Source organism: Camelus ferus, chromosome X (assembly GCF_009834535.1).
Source record: "Camelus ferus isolate YT-003-E chromosome X, BCGSAC_Cfer_1.0, whole genome shotgun sequence".
NCBI classification, from domain to species: Eukaryota; Metazoa; Chordata; class Mammalia; order Artiodactyla; family Camelidae; genus Camelus; species Camelus ferus.
In genome coordinates, this window is record NC_045732.1 from 69380933 (window position 1) to 69400362 (window position 19430).

The 19430-nt window shown below is 35.7% G+C and overlaps 1 protein-coding gene across 1 annotated transcript in view; it reads right to left on the minus strand.

The window, feature by feature from the left end:
* Positions 1–402: 402 nt before the first annotated feature.
* DNAAF6 (dynein axonemal assembly factor 6) overlaps positions 403–19430 on the minus strand; it is a 36639-nt gene continuing 17611 nt past the window's right edge. The window contains exons 6-7 of the mRNA XM_014561896.2: positions 5829–5914; positions 403–1427 (exon numbers count right to left, since the gene is read on the minus strand). Coding sequence (XP_014417382.1) covers positions 1298–1427; positions 5829–5914 — 216 coding nt within the window. The 3' untranslated portion in view covers positions 403–1297. The remainder of the gene's footprint in view (positions 1428–5828; positions 5915–19430) is intronic.

The window sequence follows — 19430 nt, forward strand, 5'->3', positions numbered from 1 at the left end:
AAAGATATTAAGAAAGCAAAGCAGGACACTCTTTTGATCCTGTAACACCACGGACTTAAACTCACAGACACTAACTTCCTTTCAGTTAATCTCACCCGCAACTCTTGCCCTCAAAGAAGAAAGTCATTTTGGTAATTTCAAAGTCAAATTCTCTACAAGAGCTTGGTGTTTTAACACAATCACTTTTTCCAAAATCTCAGTCTTTTCCTTCTATTCTATATAGTCACAAACTAGATGCTTGGCTGTTGTCTGCATAGTTAAATCTAGAAAATATGTTTGAACATTTAGTCCCTTAAGAGTTCACATAGGAGCAATAAACATCTTTCAGTTATTCATCTCTTTTCAAAATTTACTCCCAGGTAAGTCCAGAGTTCTACAATGATACGTGAGACCAAGTCACACAAGTTTTTAAATATAATTTATTCATAAATAATTCTAAAATAAACTTACTCAATACAGTACAGAAGAGGCAGGATACATTGGCATAATTCATAAAACTAAGTATGTCTAATTAAGAATAAATATAGGAAATGAGAGAAAACAGGATTTGTAAATGCACCACACTTTTCTTTATATTCCTTTTAAATGTCAAGGAATTCAATTACTAAATATAAACACAGTACTCACAAAGGCATTGTTAATAATTATTAATGCACAAAAGGAAAAATATTTTTAACCTAAATAGATCCAAACACTGAAAGCAGGACTGAGGAAGCCAAATAACACTGTGTGCTCAAGAGTATTTCTTATTCAAGCAAAACATGTCGTTAGTATGGTGCATCAGACTATTTATAATCCTTTGTTATTTATATATTCTATAACAATAGTGAGAGCCTAAACAGAGAACAGTCAAAATCATTTGATTAAATCAACAACAAAAAAGGAAACTGAATAAACTTTTCTGGTGATAATAATGACCAATTGCTATGCAACTGATTGTATCATGTTATAATCAATTGGCTTAATTTCTTTAGACCACTGAAACAAGTGGACCAACTATTTCACGGTCATATTTCAGTTATTTAATTGACCATGTAGTAATCTAATTGGTTAACCTGTAAATTCTATCCAGTGATCACTATAAAAATGAAATAGCTTATTAGTATGAGAAAACAATATTTCTTGCTAGAGTAAAAGAAATGACTGTAAATGATCACAATATCACTAGAATTGATAGGCCCTTTCTGAAATATATCAGAATAATACAGAGAAGATTGAAACCATTAAGCAATTTTTTCAGTTTTCAGTTTTTTTAATCAGTGCTGTTTTACCAAGTTTCCTCCTTATCCATGCAGTTTCAGAAGAAATTAAGAAAATCCAACTCTCGTTTCATAGTCACGGTAACTTCGAGAGTCTCACTTTCAAGGATATAGCAAGCTTTGGCACTGTTGCATTCCACAGGATGGGGAAGGGTTAGCAACAGTTTCCTAAAACAAAACAAAACAAAACAAAATAAAAACCTAGAATCAGTGATATCAAGAAGATGTCACTTTTAATAAGGCAATGGGAAGCAATATATACCAGTAGAATATTATTAGGAACCAAAAAACTATTTAGACAGTATGACTACTGGATCAAAACTATGCCTAAATAACACAAAGAGTATACTGGTTTTTTGGCCTTAAAAATCCAAGCAGTGGTTTTGATGACTCCTCTTTTTTTCTAAATTGGCCTCATTTTGCATTATATAAACATAGTCTCAGGCTAGGGTTATAGGTATAGAACCACAACCACTGCAACCTTAAACCAGTTGGATAGGTCTGTTGCCAGTCATATTTATGTGTAGATGGAATGTGGCTGACTGATAGAAATCTGAAAATTGGAATGATTCTATGATAATTCTGGTAACACAACTTTGGGCTGAGTCTCTACTACGGGTGTAGTTATTGAAACTCAGGCCTGGAATGATTTCAATACCAGATCAATGAAAGTGCTTTTCTCTGCTTCCTTCTGGTTCTTTCTACTATACATTGACAAAAATTCCCTGTGAGAGAATCCTGAGTGTATTTTGCAGTTTATGGGTCAGTTACTAGATAGCTGTATGCTTTAGATGAATGGCTGGGATGAGACATCCATAATTCTGTCATAGTGGTATGAATCTGAATTATGTATGGGGTTGGCACATGCTGGTATCTGAAGAAAATTAAATACATGAAACACTTGTTACCTCACATTCTCAGTGGAGAAGGTTTGAGTATCTCTACAAAAAGTGGACAGAAAAGCTCTTTTAGAAGGTGTAAGATCCAAATCAGTAAAGGAATGTGGTAATTTTTAGGGATACTTATTGAATACCTGTACAAAGGACTAGTATTTGAAAATGAAACCCTTGAAAATCAATTTCCTCTTCACTCACTTGCAAAGACCTAAGTTCAGGAAACTGGGCTCATGGAAAGTATTTATCACATATCTCTGGAACCTAAAGTAGAAATTTGTTGTTACTCTTGTCTCATTCTAGATATTTGAGGTAGGAGAAACAGCTCCATCCACTTGAAATAATTAAATTGCATTGTATTTTAATATAGCCTGTAATATTTGGCATCTCAAAAAAAGCGGCTGCAAAAAATATTTAGAGTCCATCTTTTTAACGCTGTTTACAATATAGATTGTGCTAGAGTTGGATTTGCTTTATCTCTTAGTCTACAAATGATAATATATTCACTTTTAAAATAAAGCAAAACTCAGTGGTGGTAGCTTCATAGCACTAAAAGACAACTATAATCAGCTGAAGAAGGAGTTCCAATGATAATGTGTATTTCTCTGTCCAGAGAAAAATAAATTCAAAAGAGACAGTGGCCACTGGAATGATCCATCTATACCTGTGTTTTTGTCCAGTCGTTAGTTGTGTGGCTTCACATACTAAAATTTTGAGTATAAATTGTGCTCTTAGAAGAAGGGAAGTACTTTTGTCTAGTCTGTTTTATGGTCTGATATCTGAAGTGAGATTTATATTTTAAACAAAATAAAATTCTACAAATACTTAACCATGTACAATTTACTGAAGAACAGGACTGTATTTTATACTGGTGTCCCCTCCCTGTGTCTAGCAGAAGACTTCATAAGTGTTTATTGAGTGAATGAATAAATGAATAAAAAGCAAATAGATCATCATGAATGATATTTCAATAATCAGTATAGATTAGTACTATAATAAAATATGAATGAACATTTAAATCCAATCCCTCTGCTTTTACTTTGAAAATATATTTGCTTTTTAAGAAGCTACCAGTTTAATCACTGGTAAAATGTTTATTCAGTGTTAATTTTCATTAGAAATTATTTAAATGCAAACAATACTATATGACAGTAAAAACAAAACAATTATCTATAGAGTGAACTCTAGTTTAGAGACTTATATGTCTACGTTTATATTAGAGAATTCAATTTGATGTTACTTGGAATAGATTTAAATAAAGGACAACCTTGTTCTGTGCATATTCCATAATGCACTTTTTATTTAATGTAGTTAATAAATTCTTTGATTTACATATTTGGGCTAAAAACAGACATGAACTTTTTAAGGTTTCTTATTGGAGACATAACTGTTTTCAAAGGAAGTGCAGAAATACCTAGTGAGCTGCAATTCACTATTTCACTTAGAAAACTTTTTTTAAGGTATCGATGTCTTTTAACATCAGCCAACTCTCAATCTAAATCAGAGGAGCACAAGCAAAGGTGAGAATAATCTAAAGAAACACTCAACCAAAAATTAATTCATATTTATCTTTAGAATGTGTTTTTTTAAATCACACTCAAGGAATTCATTTATGATATTCTTAGAATTCACCTAAAAAATAATGAAACCTTATAGGAAGACAAATCAGGAGATTCTGGGACATTACACAATTTCCCCTTTCTTTCCTCCTTTCTATCTATTCCATGTTGGGAATCTATATGCCAAAACAACCAGTTTTAAAAAATGAAGAATTCAGTAAACTGCTTTGTTTATTCTGGTTGTATAATGCTAAAAACTAGGTTTTATTTATAATTTTAATGCAATTGACTATCAACAGACTGATATTACTAGTCAGTTCAGTAAAAATAAGTTTATCTGTTTTCCATTACAGATACATGAACAGAATGTATTCTTTTATCTTTCTGGGAGCCAGTTAACATAGTGTTACAGGGTGTCAAAGTTAGAAACTAAGGAAAGTAAATGTGAATATCAGTAGACTCAAAAACAAGACACATTTCCAGTAATACGATTTCAGAAAACAGTATGCTTCCAAAGAATGTTTAAGTATTTAGGAAAAGTGATAAAAAAAAATCTTAATTCTACGTTCTGTCTTAATTAATGAATTTTTTCCTTAAGAGACATTACCTTTCTGCACTGAGCATTTAATGTATAAGTGTAGTAAGATCCAAATGACCTAGTGTAGCCCACATTCTACATGGAAAAGTATCTCTGTATGAGTCTTTCATTTAGTGGGCTTTGATAGATATCTGGAATGACAGCATAGCCAGAGCAGCTGCCTAAAGATTGATGGAGACAGTGAGAACTGCTAGGGAAACGGAAATTAACTCCATGGTGTGTAGATACGTGTGTGCTTTTAACAAGCGCACAAATATCATGGAAGATTGACTGTACGTTTAACCAACTTTCCTTGCAAAGGTTGTGTGGGAGAGTAAATACATAAATAACGTGTAATGAAAACATTACAATCCTCCTTGAAGTGAATGGTAGGAATAAAGAATGTAATTTTTATAACATGAGACAATTTTTTTCCTGCAAATCACATTTTGAAATCACATTAAGTAATTAAAAATATTTGATATATATTCATCGGTAGGTCATATTGGGTTAAACGCATCTACTGTAGAAATCAACGTTAAGCTATGTGTGTATGTTGGGTTGTTTACACATAGAAGTCTTTTGTTCCAGAGATCTAATTTTTTTTTCTTGAAGCCCTACGACCAACAAAGGAGAATTACAGGTACTGATAATGGAAGGAAGAGAATGTGCCAGCAGCTGACTGCTCCCACACCCCGTTTGAAATGTTTATGAGTTACAGAGAAAGAACCACTGCAATCAACCAGTGTGCTCACTGTTATACATCCAGATGAAAAGTGAACAAAGCAGTGAGATATTTAGATATTTTATCTAGCACATGCCAAGCTCCATCTATTCCTTCCTTATAGAGTTAGTTTTGAAAGACAGGACTGATTTATCCAGGTTTCAGGATAAACATTTTTATCAGAATTTTACCATATGTATTGTGTTTTGGGAAGATGATTTGAACTTGTGTAATGACAAAACTCTTTTGAAAATATCAAAATGTTTAATTGAATTGTTCCATTATCATCTGCATTATTTTTAAATGTATTCACACAATTTGAGGATCTAGTGATACACTGGCTGTTAGAATTTTTAAGTAATTGATGACAATACTTTTTGTTGATTTTTAGATGAATATAATCAAATTTAACCTTAGAGCCCCATAGTATCCAGAAAGCTTAAAGATACTGTTTCTCTTATGCCATCATTATACAAGAAAAAAAACACACATGCAAAACTTAAAACTGAAGAGATTTTCATCTTTAATTATTTTTCCTGCCAGATAAGCAAACTATATCTGAATGTCAAGGATTATGTTTTGGTAGTATCAACCTACTCCAAATGTATGCATACAAAGTAGAAAAAAATCTAGGAATTTACAGATATATTTATGTTTATATTACAGATCAAACCTCTGAATAATTAACTGACTTTTTCACTTTTCTTCAGACTTTAGCAGTGATGCAAAATAACTATGTACACATTTAAAAAGGATATTGATGAAAGATTAATGAATATTATAATATTCATTATTCTAGTTCTAAGTTTTACTCACTTATTAGGAGTACGGAGGTCGAGGATCATTTCCTGAATATCGATTTTAATTTCAGAAGGGCTTGTATTTGGCAGCTTAATTTTAACCTGAAAGACAAAACGAGAAGAAAAATACTGTTGTCTCGAAGAACAGTTAATTTGAAGAGTGTAAGATAATATGGGGGAATGAGAACTAATATTTATTAAGTGCCAACTATGTGCCAGGCCATGCTCTTTTCTCATAACAATCTTGAGAAGCAGTGATTATTACCTGCATTTTACAGATGGAGGAAATGAGATACAGAGAAGTTTAGTGAGTGACTCAAGGCAACTGTCTGTAACATGACTACGATCTATGTGTCTCCAAAACTATTATAGAAACAATTCGGTGACATGTCTATAATCTTCATTACTTGAAGGTGCATACCATTGCCCCTGAAGAGTTGGAGACCTTCAACTGCCTTAAATCAGTGGGCACTTTGTATAAAACATGGTTAGTTCTCATGTTGAGTGTGGGTTGGTGATATCATCTTGTAGGCTCCTGGTATAAACTCTCATACCACATTTTGTACAGAAATGTAGCAGTCCAGAAAAGTTGTTAACATAACAAAAGAGAAATAACAATATGAGCCCTGCACAAAAATGAAACTACTTATTGATTTAGTTATATTTCACTTAAAACTGCCTCACCTCAATTACCACATGGCCCAGCAATTCTACTCCTGAGTGTATGAATATATATATACACACACAAGCATATTAAAAATAGAGGTTCAAACAAAAATATGTACACAGTGTTTTTGTTTATGACTGCATTATTACAATAGCCAAAAGGCACAAACAACCCAAATGTGCATCAACTGATGAATGGACAAACAAAATGTAGTCTAGGAATAGACTTACCACATGACCCAGTCATCCTGCTCCTGGGCATATATCCAGAAGGAACCCTACTTCAAAAAGACACCTGCACCCCAATGTTCATAGCAGCACTATTCACAATAGCCAAGACATGGAAACAGCCTAAATGTCCATCGACAGATCACTGGATAAAGAAGTTGTGGTATATTTATACAATGGAATAATATTCAGCCATAAAAAATAACAACATAACGCCATTTGCAGCAACATGGATGTCCCTGGAGAATGTCATTCTAAGTGAAGTAAGCCAGAGGGAGAAAGAAAAATACCATACAAGATCACTCATATGTGGAATCTAAGAAAGAAAGAAAGAAAGAAAGAAAGAAAGAAAGAAAGAAAGAAAGAGAAAGAAAGAAAGAGACAAATGAATATAAATACAAAACAGAAACAGACTCATAAACATAGAATACAAACTTGTGGTTGCCAGAGGGGAGGGTGGTGGGAAGGGACAGAATGGGAATTCAAAATCTGTAGATACTGACAGGCATATGTAGAATAGATAAACAAGATTATACTGTATAGCACAGGGAAATATATACAAGATCGTGTGGTACCTCACAGTGAAAAAAGAATGCAACAGTGAATATATGTATGTTCATGTATAATTGAAAAATTGTGCTCAAAATTGACACAACATTGTAAACTGACTGTAACTCAATAAAAAAAAGTAGTCTATCCCTACCATGGAATATTACTCAGTCATAAAAAGGAATGAAGTACTATTACATGAATGACCCTTGAAAACATTATGCTAAGCAAGAGAAGCCAGGCACAAAAAGCCACATATTGTGGGATTCTGTTACATGAAATATTCAAAATAGGCAAATCTACAGAGACTGAAAGCAGACTGGTGGTTACTAGAGGGGCTGGAGAGGAAGAAAAGGGGATTGACTGCTTAATGAATTTGGATTTCCTCTTGAAATAGAGCAGGACCCTATTGGGCTTTCCCAGGACAGATGCTGCCATGTCCTCCGCCTGCCTTTTGTCTATAGAAAAACTTGTCAAAGAATAAATAATCAGAAAAGTGAGGAAATGCAAAAAGAAAAGAAAAACAGTCAAACAGGACAAAAAATACTAGTTTAGTTATCAAGCAAAGTCAAGGACCTCTAGTTCCTCCTCAAGGACTATAGATAATATCCTAAGCCATATCTTTTGAGCTGTTTCTAGATACTGAAGCCCCCATCAGGTGGAAGAAGTTAACTACATGATGACCAGACCATAGCCAGGACATAAGCTGCCACAATTCCAATAACTGGCCTCAAAGAAATGGGAACAAACCGACCCTGGAGTTGAAGATTAACTGTACTTAAATCAATCAAGATGATGCTGATCAGACCACTGCATGACCAATTTCAAGATGACTATCAGAGCTGACCATGCTGTTCTACATGTAGTGTCCTCCCTCTGCCTACACACCCTGAAACTCCCCTTTAAAATCTCTTGCCCCCTGATTGGCGGGGGGTGGGGGCGGAGTTAGCCTTTGGATATGATTCTGCCTTCTCCCTGGGTTGCTGGCCTCTCAAATAAAGCAACCTTTCCTTTCTACCAACATTTGCCTCTCAAGTAGTGGCTTTTGAGCAACAAGCAGCCAGACTTGAGTTCGGTTACATTTTTGGGTTGATTAAGATGTTCTGGAATTAGATAGTGGCAATGATCGCACAGCATTATAAGCATACTAAATGTCACTAATGGTAAATTTTACTATGTGTATTTTACCACACTACAAAGTCTCATCTCTAATGCTAATTTAATTCATTCTCTTTTTGATAGAAGTTGAGGATCTCTCTCTCTCTCTCTCTCATGGCATATAGTTTCCATAAACAAAGAAAAACAACCCAAGTTTAAGGTAAATTATGAAGTGTTCTGTAAAATGAGCTAGAAGACTTGAAATATTGGACATCTGGTGATTTCAGAACTGGAATAGCAAGGACAAAAGCAACAGGTTTTGAAGAAATTACATATCAAATAAGTAGTGAGAAAAATTAGAATTCCTTATAAGAAGCTTAAAATAGGCAATAGTGCTTTTGCAATATAAAGTATGTGTACCAATGCATGCCTGTGAGTTATATTTTACTATCTAAAACTTGTGTATAAACAAGTATTTGTAAATAGAGCTCTGGAGGTCCTACTATCTAAATATATCCTTTGGTTAATGTTTTCAATAAACAAAGAATTACCTCCTAATTTATATTTTGAAAATTCAAATCTTCATAATTAGAAATGCTTTTAAGGAGAGAAATAGAACATTTCTCAAAGAAGTAGTTACAGGGGCTCTACTTCGAGGTAAATGAGCAGTCTATTGGACAAGAAAGCCCTATTTTTACTGTAATAACATTCATGTCTGATAGTCGGGTTGAGATGTTCTTTAGTTGCAGGATGACTCATTTCACCTGGGCTAAGAGATAAAAATATTTGTTTCTTTAGTCTGAAATGTTTATATCTTTCAAGGTAAAAGATTATCTCCCTACGGCTGAAATGACATTTGAGTAAGGAAAAAAATTGTGACTTACATGAAATTTAGATACAACTTTTAGGTAGAACTTCAAGTGGTTCTTAAAATCATTTGCAACTCTAGTTAAGGATAATTCAGAAACAACTCTAATGTTTTCCTCTTGAGGAAATTAAAATTGTGTACTAAAATGGTTTCACAGGAGGGACAGGAGAAGGAACAAATTAAGTGGAATAGTACATGTTAATATTTCATAAAATAGAAGATTCAATGAAGAATCAACAGAAAAACTCCTCCTGAAACATGAATCACACTTCTTTAGAAATAGTTTTAATGAACACCTGGAAAATAGACATGGTTATTATTGACTTTGAACTGATTGTACCCAAGTCCTAACTTGTCCAATATTAGTAAATACAGCATGTCACTGACCAAACAAGAGGACTGATGTTCCTCTCTCTACATGGGATGTAAATTGAATTGAATTCATTTCAAAGAAAAATTATTTCAATAAGTAAACTAAGGAAAACTGCTAAAAAGTTCACTGGGAAAATTTCAACCTTTTGGGAGATTAACCTTTGGGGTCACACTTGGGCTTGAGTTCTGGTTCTGCCACATATTAGTTAGCTACTGTTTATTAGTTATCTATTGTTGTAAAACCAAAACCAATTCACTTGCTCCCCTCCTACATTTGCACCTCATAACAACAATAAGTATTTATTATCTCACATATTTTCCATTGGTTAGGAATTCAGGAGTGGCTTAGCTAGGTAGTACTGGGTTTGGTCTATCGTGAGGTCGTGGACAAGATATTGGCTACAGACATCTGAAGGCTTCACTGGGGCCAGTGAATCTGTATCCAAGATGGCTCGCTTACATGGCTGTTGGCAAGAAGTCTCAGTTCTTCACCACATGGACTTCCTAGGACTTAGGGCTCCCTGAGAGTCCTTATAACACAACAGCTGTCTTCTTCCCAGAGTGAATGATCCAATGGTGTAAGACAAAAACAATGCCTTTTTAAAAATGTAGCCTCAGAAATTATACATTTCATTTTTTTAATATCCTATTGGTTATGCAAGTCAGTCCTGTTCAGTGTGAGAGGGGACTACACAAAGGGAAGAATATCAGGAGGTGAGAATCATTGGGGGCCATCTTGAAGGCCAGCTACCATAGTACCCATCACTAACTTCAGTTCATACTTCTGCCCTCTAGCCTTGTGAATAAAAGTAACAGGAAAAGAGTTCACTAATTTAAAGTTTGTGAGATCCCTTCTTCTACTTTCAGCCTGTCTTCAGGCAAGCAGTTGAAACTACTCACTTAGTCTCTCTAGGAATTCACTTTGGAGCTTTCCTCGAGATAGGTAAATGTAGGTCAAAATGCTTATAAATTGTTTTCATTTTCCTTCATTTATTCTCCTCTATGTGCTGTAACAGAGCTGGCTTAATATGCCAAAGCTTTTGAGGGTGGAGTCATTAATGTGAGATTATCGTTTTGAGTTTTAAATTTACTGCCTTGTTCTTATGATAGATTTATATGACAAGATGGTTCCTAGTGAGATTCTGTTCCTATAGTCTGTAAGTGATTAATACAGGCTCCCTAGCTCCTCAGATAAGTGCCTATGATCATATTCTAAGTTTTTTGAAAATTGAAATGAGAAGGCCAAATAGCAAGTGTTCCATGGAGATCATCTATTCTAGGTTTCCTCCTGAACTGTCACTTCCTAAATACCTGAACAAAAGAGTAAGTGAAATATATCTTATGTATGCAGTTTGGCCAGTCTATGCTATTTACTGAAATTTTTGTGAAGGTAAAGATATACAGAAAAATTTGGCCCGATGATTTGGAAGATATTCTTACTTAATTTGTGGGTTCTAAATATTGTAAAAAATTTTTTTGACAGAATAGAGCAACCACCCTCAATATATCTGATTCTTACCAAAGAAATTAATGCAACTTGAGTTTCCATTTGAAACATAACAACATTAAGAAATTCTGATTAACAGAAAAAGTTTGGGTAGGTCTCATTCTGAATTGCTTCAGTAATTTAATTTCCTATTGTTTAACTATAGAAACACATGTGAGATTTTTTTCCATTGCAGCCATAATAAGTATTTTATAAAACTCATGAGCAATGATATTCTATAGGAAAATGAAAAAAATTAAAGGGGATGGATCCCCCTACTTTCAAATTGCATAAAAATTTACCTCTGAAGAATAAAAATATAGAAGTATATGTTCTCCAAAACTAGAACACAAAACCAATAGATATCTTTTTAAATTAATGAATATATTTTCTATAATGTTACCATTGTGAAACATTCCAGAACTATATTGCCATGCCTGTTTCATAAGATCATGGAAACATGATTCCTCCCTTCTCATAGGAGTCAAGAGTAAGCTCAGCTCATTCTGCAGTAAGAACACTCATTTACAGAACCTTCATACTTCTATTGGCACCCACATTCATCCTCAAATGCAGCCTTACCACTATTAGCTATCTTGGGATTACCAGAACTAAATTCATTATACTTTGATCTCTATTTGACAACAAACACAAGAAGCCTCAGATTTCCAAGTCCTTCCTCATCACCTAATAGTTACCATCTGGTCTCCATTTTTCCTATTTTGGTTCCATTTCTTACCACTTACCAACTCATGAAACCCTTCCATTAGGTCCTCTGGAATACACAGTTCAACATCCCTTACCTCATAAGCGTCTTTGAATATTCTCTGCAACTTCTTCGTTTAACTGAAATCTAGATCTCCCATGAAGACATGATTCCCTTACAGTCTTCTCAATTTATGCCTGTTTTTTTCCCTCCCAACCCCCTTATATCACTGGGCCTGCCCCTTCTTTCCAGCTTTTTAAAATAAGCCTCATGTCTTCACGTTATATCACTAATTTTCCTTCTTGTTGCAACCATCTACCAATTCCGGGGTCAGACCTCCCACCCCAATTTCTCTAAGAATAGTTCTTTGTTCTCTATTGATATTTCTAACATTAACTGCTGTCTTAAATATTGGTGATTTAAATATCCACTTAGATAACCTTTTCAACATCCTAGCCTCACTTCCTCATCTCCTTCAAGTCTTTGCATAAATATTGCCTTCTCAGTGAGGTCTTCCCTGACCACACTATTTAAAATTGCAGTCACTACCTACACTAGTACTTGCCCTATCACTTCCCCTTGCTCTTTTCACCTTCATAGCATTAATCGCCTTCCAACGTACAATAAAATTTATGCATTTATTTTGTTATCTAGCTCTCCCACTAGAAGGCATGCTCTGTAAGGGTAGTGGTATTTGTGTTTTGTTTATTACTACGGTATCTCAGTGCTTAGAACAGTAATTGGCACATGGTAGGCACTCAATAAATATTTGTTGAGTAAATTAATTAGTGAATTAATGCCAAGATGTTTCAATATTGAGAAATTTAATTTAATTTACCAATAGGTCAAAAGTAAAAATATTATATGATCTCCACAAATGTTAAAAAGGCATTTGATCAAATTTACCATCTATTCCTGCTTACAACTCTTAATAAAATCAGAATAGATGAATAGTTCCTTAACACACAACAACCCAAAAATCAGTATCACACTGGATGTGGAAACACCAGAAACATTCTAAATAAGTGAGAAATAAGAAATAATACCAAAATTTACTACTATTATGAAATATAGTTCTAGAGGTCTAACTCACGTAAATAAACAGGAAAGAAACAGGAGGTAAAATTATCAACTGAAGGAAGAACATTCCAACTGGAATGAACAGCAAGAACCAGGAAATAACTCGACATATCGAAGGAAGAGAAAGAAGGCTAGGGTGGCTAGAAGATAACAAATAAGGAAGAAAATGTGGTATTAGATGAAACTGAAAAATTGGTAGGGATCAAATCATATAGGGCCTCATAGATCAAGATAAAGAGTTTGGATTTTGTTCCAAGTGCAATAGGAAGCCATTGGGGATTCTAAGCAAAGAAGTGATGCAACCTGATTTACTTTTTAAAAGGATCTATCTAAACACTGTGGAAAGGTTGCAAAGAAGCAAGAGTGGAAGGAGGGAGTTGAATCTAGACAGGATCATAATGGTCCAGGTGAGAGATGATGGTCGTTTGAAAGATGATGGGAGTTGTGGTAGTGACAATTAGATGGACTGAGAATATATTTTGAAAGTAGAGCCAAGAAGACATACGGCTTTAAAGCAAAACAGAATGAGGAATGATTTGGGTTTTTAGGTTGCACAATTGGGTGAATGTTGTTGCCATTTCCTGGGATGAGGAAGATCAGTTAAAAAAAAAAAAGGTTTGGGGAAGACAAGGGTTCTGTTTTGGACATGTTAGGTTTGAGTTGCCTATTAAACAAGTGGAAGATATCAAGTAAGTGGTTGGTTATATGAATCTGAAGCTCATGGGAGAGGTCAAGAATAGAGGGCTAAATAATATTTAAAGCCATGTGTCTAAATGGAAAGAGAATAGAAAAAAATGATCTTTTTCAGAGACCTGGAGAATTTCAGGCAGGAGAAGAGCCAGTGATATGGGACCAAAGGAGATGAAGAATGCCCAGTGATTTTGGAGGAAAATTAGGTGAGAGTGAGGTCATTAAAGAAAAGAGAAAAAGTGTTTCTTGAAGGAAGGAGTAATAAATAGGGTGGAATATTGCTGAGTGCTCACCCTCATGTCTTCAGTCTCTCTTTTTCTAATTTTATCCAGGACAGCTTTTCATTTTTCAGGATTGTCCCTCTTATTGCAGGATTTAGAGCATCCCTGGCCTGTGAGTACTAAATGTCATTAATGGCAATAACATCCTGTAACCTAAAATGCCTCCACCCATTTCTAAAAGTCCCCTAGGGACCCATACCATGACCACTTCTTTAAGATTTGTTCATTAAGTCTAGTGATACATGTAGGCCCTCAATAAATATTATATGAGTAAATGAATGGGTTCTTGTCATCAACAGAAAAGCATTCTTAAAGTCTCTTCTATCCTAAAAAAAAACCCAAAACCTTAAATCTGGCCTCCTCCTCAACAGCCATCTCCTCATCACTGCTCAGCTTCCTCAAAGAACAATCTATATTTGCTGCCTTCTCTTCCTCACTTCCTATCCACTTCTCAGCATTCTTCAACCCACTGTTGGTCCCCACCATGCCTCTGAAGCTGCTCTCTTCCAAAAGTCACCAAAGACTTCTTAGTCAACAAATCTAAAGGTTCCTTCTGCACCCAAATCCTGGTTTACTTCTCTACAGCAGTAAATACTATTATGGCTTTCCCTGTCTCTGGATATCCTTCTCAGCTCCTCTTCCTTTATCCATTCCTCAAATACTTGTACTTTCTCCGGTCAATCTGTGAATCTGCTTGCATGGATTCAGACGTTTCTGCCAGTTCTGAGTTCAAGGATTCTGGACCATGTAATTAAAATATTTGATGAAACTTCCTCAAAATGATATCATCAAAATGTAAAATTACTGATTTTATTACTAAGTAATATGTGTAAGACATCTTTCAACCTTATTTAATCCCTGACCTTAAGCCCATCTCAAACTCCCTCTCCCCTCACACCTCTCTCTTAATTTCTGTCTAGCTATCTATCTGTCTTTCTCATTATGGGGGACTTTTATTTTCAAGTCTACTAATTTTGGTATTATTTAAAATTTTAAATATATATAACTTTCATAACCAGAAATATATTAAGTCTACACAATTAAATTAGTTTTTGAGGGGGTATTCATCCCCCTACCATCATTATGGAAAAAATATTATGATATTAACTATAAATACATGTATATTACTCAGAGAACTATTAGAAATTTAATTGGTTTACTGTGCTGCCTGGAGGTAATAATAAGGAATTGTAATACAGCTCAAATATCCTTCTCTCTGCCACACAGTCTGATATATAACCAATCAAATAAGGTTAGCATAATTGGAAAGCCTACAAAAAAAAAAAAAGTGTCCATCCTCTAGAATTTTAAATGGAAAAGAGAATCCATTCCATTATCAAGCAGCCAAATCTATTTACTCATTAGAAGTAGATGAATATGACTGTTTTAACCTTAGGAGAGAAACAAGGATTTGAGAAGCACACCATTCAAGAAACAAGTGAATTCTCAGAGGATGTGCAGACACTTTGCTCAGAATGATTGATAGTCCTTTCTGAGATGAATACATGTGATAAACGTGATTTCTGGTTGTGCCTGCCAGATGGTGATGGACTCCTATCCCATCCCTGACTCTCACCCCATTCTCAGTGAGATTCAGAGACGGAGTAAGGCTCATATCCCAGTGAGGAGGTGACAATGAAAAATAAAAACAGACAATGGCTTATTTTTAAAGTCACAACAGAATGTCCCCTTATCAATATAGATTCATTATAGTAGGAGCACCAAAATATTATGTATCTATTGCAGCTCAAAAGAAGTATCAAGTTATCTGCAGGCTTGTCCCTGCTCCCAGAACAATTGATGGGCCATTTGGCAGAATATCAACAAACACAGCCCGATTCAATTTTGGATTTTAGAGAGTGTGATGTTAAACACCTATGGGTGAAAGTGGAAATCCACTGATCTATTGCACCCATCCCCCTTCCTGCTACCAATAGGCCTATGGGGAAGCCAGGCTATCTCCCTACATAACTTTGATACCTAAAATTCCTTTTTCGATACTCCCGAGCTGCACCCGAGAGGTCAGGTACCTAGTCATCCTTGCTTCTCAGGTGCAGGCAAGTTCCCATTCTTCCCACCTTATTTCTGTGACAGCTTTTTAGCTTCCCCATCATTGTTGTTTGTATCTCTAAAGCCATGCCACAATTTCAGCCTCATTTCATTGAGCTGATTATTCTTGGTTTTCAATACCTAGCCTGGAACTGGAGTGAGAATTTACAGTGTCTCTGAATTCTGTCTCTGTTGTTGAGTCCCTCCCGTGGGTCATTTAGTCTGTGCTCAGTTAGTTCCATTTCTGCAAGTTTCCTAGTATCCCCCTCAACACCTTCCCCTCTCCAAACATATGCATGCCACCTAAAAACAGTGCTACTTCATTCCAAGCCTGATGCAAAGCCAGCACTCTGTGATAGTATATTCTAACCCCTAAAGAGAGTAAACACCCACTCTGAAAATCAACATCCCAGTCTCTGTCTTTGAATTCCATATAGATTTGTATTTCTAACAGCCTGCTGGACACATTCAACAAGATTTTCTACAGGCACTTCAAAACTCAATATAACCCAAACTTAACATTTTTCTCATGGAACTTTGTCTTCTTTATTTTGCATTCCAAATCTGACCCCCAAGCACAAACAAAACCACCCTTTGTTTACTCTCATTCCAAAAGTAATAGTGATTGTAAAAAACATAGGAAATTCAGATGAGCAAAAAGAAATAAAAACCATCTCTAAGACTACCATTCAGATATAAACCATTTTACCTTCCCATATCTTGATTAATGCATCACCATTCACCTAGTCACCCAAGCTAGAAATGTGACACCTGTTTCCCCCTTACATACCACATTTGACCACTGTCTAACTCCTATCAATACTATAGTTGACTCTTGAACAACACTGAGTTCCTTTGAGCAATGCGGGGGTTAGGAACTCTACTGCCCACTAAATAAAGTCCAAATTTCATGGTGTGTTAGTCTGCCTGGGCTGCCATAACAAAATACTATAGACTGGAAGTCTGAGCATGCCAGACATGCCAGCAAGGTTGGCTTCTGGTGAGAGCTCTCTTTCTGGCTTATACACGCCTGCCTTTTCACTGTGCTCACATGGCAGGGAGAGAAAGTAAGCAGAGCAAGCTCTCTGGTGTCTCTTTGTATAAGAGCACTAATATCATTACAAGGGCCCCACTCAAGTGACCTCATCTAAACCTAATTACCTCCCAAAGGCTCTAGTTCTGAATACCAATCACTTTGGGAGTTGGGGTTTCAACATATGAATTTGGCAGAGGTGGGGGGAGGACACAATTCAATCCATAGCACATAGTAACATTCAAAGACTTTTACAACTATCTGTAAGCTGGCTATTCTGCTTTATCTTTTATTACTCCACACCAGTGCATTCTGGGGTTCCAAGAACAGTACAAATAGCTCTGAAAATATATCATATACTTTCATAGCACTATGCCTTTGCTCATGCGGTTTACTGTGCTTAGACAACTTTTCTGCCCTGACAAACTGTTATGTCCTTCAAATGTCATCAGATGCCACCTGTATTGTGAAGTCTACTTGGATTTCCTCTTCGTTGTGCCATTTTGTGGAAGATAGGTGCCCCTAACTCCCTTTTTGTGTTTGTCTTTTTGTCACTTTGCACATACTCCTATCAAATTCAAACTGCTTGGGTTCAAACTGTAGTGTTGCCAGAGTCTAGATGTGTTACTTAATATCCTTGTGCTTCAGTAATCTCATTTGTAAAATGGGGATAACAGCACTTATTTCACAGAGTTTTGGTGTGGGGATTGATGAGCTACTATGTACAAAGTTCTTAGAAAATGCCTGGCACATAGTAAGCATTATATAAATTGTTTGCTGTTATTATTATTATATCATGTTTGGTGAACAATCAGGATAACAACTTTGATTTTTGGACTGTAAATGTACAGAAGTGGTTCCACTATGGCACTCTGGTGACCTTGTACTATCCACACAGGCCTCATAGGCAAGGCTCAACTGCAGTCCGCCCCAGGTCTTGGCAGAACATCCTGTGATCCTCCTAGAACAGGGGAAGACAGGCAGTCTTGTGAGGAGATGCCTCAAGGCTGTCTCTTATCTGCCTTTATACCTTGTGGGAGGCTCCCTATCTTGCAGGAGGCTGCCATGAAGTTCCAACAGAGTGTAGGACTTTCCACCTCCCTTCCCCTGGGTATAGATGCAGGCTACAAAACAGCTTAGCTGCAGTCTAGAGTTGGTTCTTCAGCCAAGAATGCCTCACTGCTCATGTCACCTGTCATCTGGCCCCTTCAGTTCAAAGTCGTCCTGTGAGGCAAAGGGACATGGGGAGCTGACAACATGCTGATCTTGCTTACGCTGTCTATGTAAGTAATAAAATACATCCTTTGGGATTCATTGTTTCCTTATTGGATGGATCTATGAAAGTCCACACTGCTGCTTATGGACTGCTTGATCTCTTAACAGTAAGCGCCTGAAGAGAAGGAGAACCTTGTATCTATTTTGTTCAACACTGTATGTTAAGAATCCGGCCTATGGTAAATGCTCAATAAGTATTTGTTGTATTTTTAAAATTACAGAAAACAACGATAAATACGTTTACTAGGATATATATCAAGTCTATGATAGTAGAAGCCTTGTGGGGAGGGATGGAGACTGTGGAAGATGAAAGAGAAAAAAATATAAAATGCAATACAATACAATTAGACAGGGCCATTCTACTCATGAGGTTTAAAGAAAAACATGCATATCACCTAGAAGGAAGAAGCCTTCTAGACTCTCTTATGTTAGTATTTGATACCTTGCAAGCTTGACCTTATTTTCTCAACTGTAATATAAGGAGGAAAGTCTAGATTAACATCTTTCAAACTGTGTTCTAAGGAGCCCCAGTTTTCTCCTAAAAGCTGCCTCACGGATGATGGCACCCTTTTAACCAGGGCAGTAGTACTTTAATTTGTTTTATATGTTGGGCTTTCTCCTAGAATTTTGTTTGAAGAAAAGAGTAGGCAGCTAAAAACAAAACAAAACAAAACAAAACAAACCTGCAAACCACTGGCCTAGTTCTAGCTCTAAAATTAATGTACAGCATGATGACAATAGTTAACAGTACTGTACCGAATACTGGGAAATTGCTAAGAGAGTAGATTTCAGGTGTTATCACCACACACATACACACACACAAATGGTATGTGAGGAGATGATATGTTAATTAGCTTGAATGTAGTAATCATTTCACTATGCATAGATATATCAAATCATCATGTTGTACACTTTAAATATATACAATTTTTATTTTAAAAATAAAATGCCTAAATATAGATTACAGGCAAGGGAAGCTTGGTAGCTACAAACTCAGGAGTAGAGTAGCAGGCATAATTTGGATAATGGAGCTCTTTGGGTTGGGGTTAGAAGGAAAGAATGGAAGGTTTGCTGAAGACATACATATTCGTAACTCAGCATTTTGTTTAGGACAAACACTTTGATTTAGGTCTCATAAATCTAGCTTTCTTATTTGGAGTATGGGGAGGGTGAAGGAAAGGGTGGGGCTCTTGTAAATTTTTAAACTCCCGAATCAATTCTTGTATTTAAACAGGTT